At 64.9% G+C, this 3,990-nt stretch overlaps 2 protein-coding genes across 2 annotated transcripts; one reads left to right on the top strand and one right to left on the bottom strand.

Moving 5' to 3' along the window:
* Positions 1 to 107: 107 nt before the first annotated feature.
* MNEG_14788 (hypothetical protein) lies at positions 108 to 539 on the top strand (the record flags this gene model as incomplete). Its single annotated transcript, XM_014036742.1, has 1 exon — positions 108 to 539. A coding segment is annotated over one exon (432 nt), but the record flags the coding sequence as incomplete, so codon positions are not given.
* A 2,018-nt stretch (positions 540 to 2,557) lies between these two features.
* MNEG_14787 (uracil-DNA glycosylase) lies at positions 2,558 to 3,916 on the bottom strand (the record flags this gene model as incomplete). Its single annotated transcript, XM_014036741.1, has 4 exons — positions 2,558 to 2,677; positions 2,955 to 3,015; positions 3,200 to 3,397; positions 3,852 to 3,916. The coding sequence occupies 4 exons, from the start codon at positions 3,914 to 3,916 to the stop codon at positions 2,558 to 2,560; spliced, it is 444 nt and encodes a 147-aa protein (XP_013892195.1).
* Positions 3,917 to 3,990: the final 74 nt, after the last annotated feature.

Raw genomic sequence — 3,990 nt, 5'->3', positions numbered from 1 at the left:
GCCCCGGCGGGCCTGGCGGCCCGGGTGTCGTGTGCAACGCGTGCGGGCGGCCGGGCCACTTCGCGCGCACCTGCCCGGACAACCAGGCCTGCTCAATCTGCCGGCAGCCCGGCCACTTCGCGCGGGAGTGCCCGAACAAGGGCGGCTTTGGCGGCGCCGGCGGCGGCGTCAGCGGCGGCGGCGACGCCGGCGGCGCCCGCGGCAGGTCCCGCAGCAGGGAGCGGGAACCCGAGCGGCGGCGGCCGGACGAGCGGCGGCGCGGCAGCCGCAGCCGAAGCAGGGAGCGCGAGCGGGAGCACCGCGGCGGCGGCGGGCGGCGCGGAGACGAGCGACGGGAGGGCGAGCGCCGCCAGCGCGAGCGGGAGCCGGAGCACCGCAGGTCCGGCGGCAGCCGCAGCCCCGGCCGGCGGCGCAGCAGCCGCCGCAGCCGCAGCCGTAGCCGCAGTGGCAGCCGGAGCCAGCGGCACGGCAGCAGCAAGCACCGTTCGTCGTCCGACCGCGGCGGCGGCGGTGACAGGGAAAGGAGCAGCAGGCGGTGATTTGGCCCAGGGCGACGCTGGCGGTTGCGGCGGCACGTTGGCTTCGTGTGTGCCTGCGTGCACGTGTCCGCCCATATGTCGTGCTTTGTCGCTGGTTTTGGTTGTCACACGCCTCTCGGTGCTGCTATCTCGATGTAACCAATCCCGTGATGCTGTCTGAGGTGCGAGTCACCTTGATGAGGGTATGCAGGGTTGCACAGACCGATTGGGGCATGCGTCGCCTAGCCGCTACAGCAACTACTCTCCCACAATAAAAAAAACAGCACTGAAGGCAACGAACACTGCGACAAAGCGGCAACGCGCCACGTGATTAAGGAAGCAAGCAGCTCGCAGGCCACCCTGCGTTTTTTACAGGTGCGTTCGCATCCACCCCGTCACTTGCACTGGACTTGGTGCCGCTCCCAATCTGAAGCGAGGCAGGCGGGCGTGCAGTAGTACACTTCTCTGCGCCGCGGGTAAGGCCAAGCAAAGGGCAGGATGGCGATTGAGCAGCGCCCGTGGCTGGCTTGTATGGGTGCGTTTCAGGGCTGCGACGATAGCGCGCCCCACCAGCAAGAGCCTCGTGCGGCACAGTTGCTTCCAACACAGCCTACAGAGTAGCCAGCAGCCGCACCAGCAGTGCCTTGCCCCTCAAAGCGCCCGCCCCCACCTGCAGCGCCCGCACTTCTTGTAGCCATGCCCCTCTGCGCCGCACTCCGGCCGCTCACACGTGTGCCGCTCGCCCTTTGGCTGCAGCGCCGCCGCACGTCGCGCGGCGGCCGTGCTGGCACGCGGGCGCGGCCCTGCCGCCGTCCCGCCCAGCCGCAGCGGTGGCTTCTTTTCGCCAACTCGCTCCCACGCGCCATCTGCTACGCCAACAGCTGAGGCCGTCCCCACCACGCCGCGCCGCGCGAGCCCGAGGGTCATGAGCCCGCCCTCCCCATCATCCTCTTGCTCAGAGTCCTCATTCTCAGAGGCTGAGGCCGCCTCGGGCGGCTTGGAAGTGGCCGGGGGCGCCGCGGCCACTGCTGCTGCAGTTCCTGCTGACTTGGGCTTGCGCTGCTTTTTCTTGGGCCGCTGCTTTGTGACCGCTCCTGTGCTGTTAGATGGGTCCGAGTCGGTATCGCCCGTGATCCACGCCACAAACCACTCCCACAATTGCCGTAACCACTGCAGTAGATTCATCTGTCAATGCCTAGATCGCTTCAGCGATCTTATCGGGTCGAAGACTGCTGATGAGCAATCGTGAAATCAACCAATAATTCTGATTATTGCGGTCAAATTGAGACGGCGAAACGGTGGTTTGTCGTTGTGCAGCGCCAGCTGCCATGGAGCAGGTCCAGAGGCAGGTGCTGGGCCGACCATGGACTTCATGCATCAAGTTCTTAAAGGTGCCCGCACATGCAATGCAGGCAGGCTTAAAGTTTTCCAGGCAAACCACCTTCAGCTCATGACAGTAAGCCCGTTCTGATGCAGTCGAGAAGCTGTTGCTCTTGTCCAGCAGGCATGGGAACCCGCACTTCTCCACCCCTTGACTGGTGCAGCGTGGTCCTACAGCTGCAGCGCTGTGCGAAGCCCCGCTTGCGCCTTGGTGGATCATGTGCAAGTCATAGATGTTGAAAACTTGGCTCGACGCACTGCCCTTGTGAAAGGCGCTGGCTGGCAGTTGCTTCCAACGGCCACTGCCTACCATGTGCTCGCCTGCAGTCCGGTCAAAACTTACATTTCTTCCAGTGCAATCAGCCTGTCTTTTCACCCGTGAATTTGCAAACATTGACACCGCACGCCCCACTTGGGTGGCGGCAAACTTGATAGGAAGATCAAGGTCAGTTCAATTGCATACAGAAGGCAAACACATCGGTTGCATTTGCTGTCATTGAAGCAAGACGCCCATTTACAATGCATCAAAACATGCTATTGCTTGACATCGTTGGTGGAGACAATAGTCGATGGATGATCCATTGCCGAGATAATAAGCCCAGGTCAACAAGGGGCGAGCCCCTCAGAAGTTGCAGAGCAGGCGCCGCGTCAGCTGCGCCTCACTCGATCTGCCAGTCGATCGGCGGCAGCCCCGAGCGCCGCAGCAGCTCGTTGGTCTGCGAGAAGTGGCGGCAGCCGAAGAAGCCTCTGCTGGCTGACAGCCCCGAGGGGTGGGGCGACTGCGGTGGTGACATAAGCAAAGGCGGGGCGGAATCGGGGAGAGGCAGCGCGAATTGTTAGGCGGGGACGTGGGGCCGCAGAGCAGCCTCCAGCGTGGGCAGCACAGCTTGCCTTTCCTCATGGTTGTGGCGCACATCCAAGAGGCGTCAGATAAGCAGGTGAGGTGCTGCCCCTGTGGCCTATGTTGGGAGTCAGGCATGCCAACCTACATAGGGGCCACAGCCAGCATCATGTTAGCCCATGCCGCACGCGAGTTCACGCTTCATAGCGACCCACCTTCAAGACGTGGTGGCGGCTGGTGTCCACACCCTGGCCCCTGTCCTGAGCAAACTTGCCCCTGGAGTGACGGCGAGGCGCGTCGCGTGCGGAAGCGCAAGGCCCAGTGACGCGCGGTGCGTCAGGAGGTGCGCAGAGACGCGGCCGAAATGAGGGTGTGCAGGGTGCCCTCGTCAACCGTTGGATCAGGAAGGCAGAGCGGCGTAGCCCTAAGTCACAGCTGACGCGTGTGGCAGGCCGCGCACCACAGCAGGAACACGATGCCGCTCCGCCGCTGCGACAGCGCTGCCACTGCAGCCGCCGTGAGCGGCGCCCAGCCGGCCTTGGAGTGGCTGTTGGCCTCGCCCGCGCGGACGGTCAGGGACGCGTTGAGCAGGAGCACGCCCTGGCGGCACCACTGCGGTGCAGAGGCGGCGGCAGGGGGCAAGAAGGTCAGCTTGCGGCTGGCTGCAAACAAGAAGCGGAGGCGGGGTTGAGGCGTCACCCCGCGTGGCGACACTCCTGAGCCCTCAGGCCCGCAAGGCACCCATTGACGAGGAGGCCAAAGCCGAATAAGCCCCCCGCCTGCCTTTTCGAGATTGCCGTGGTTGGGCACTCGGCATCCGAGGTCAGTCGAAAGTTCCCTGCAGGGGTTGGTGCATGAGTCTGGGATCAGCTCATCATGAGGGGACGCCGTGGGCGAGCGCGGGCCGCACATCCCCCCGTATGCAGCTAGGATGGGCATGCGGCGTCGCCCCTTGGTGCAAATCGTCCCCCGTCCCCGAGAGCCGCGTGCAAGTGCCACGTCACGCACCACCCCTCTTGAGAACGTCCAGATCGGACGCAGCCGTTTCCCGCGGCCCCCTACACAACACCACAGGTGCCCCTGCCCTGCCGCCCCTTCCCCCGCGGCCTCACTTGTAGATATTGCGGAGGCTCGAGGGCGTGTTGACGCCGGGCGGCACGCTGAAGGACAGGCCCATGGCCTCCCCGGGGTTGAAGTACGGGTCCTGGCCCAGCACCACGACACGCACCTGGCGGGGCCAGCGTTTGGGGG

The sequence above is a fragment of the Monoraphidium neglectum genome (genome assembly GCF_000611645.1).
Source record: "Monoraphidium neglectum strain SAG 48.87 unplaced genomic scaffold scaffold04766, whole genome shotgun sequence".
In the NCBI taxonomy this organism is placed as follows: Eukaryota; Viridiplantae; Chlorophyta; class Chlorophyceae; order Sphaeropleales; family Selenastraceae; genus Monoraphidium; species Monoraphidium neglectum.
Note: the sequence above shows the minus strand (reverse complement) of the source record. Positions and strands in the feature narration are given on the sequence as shown.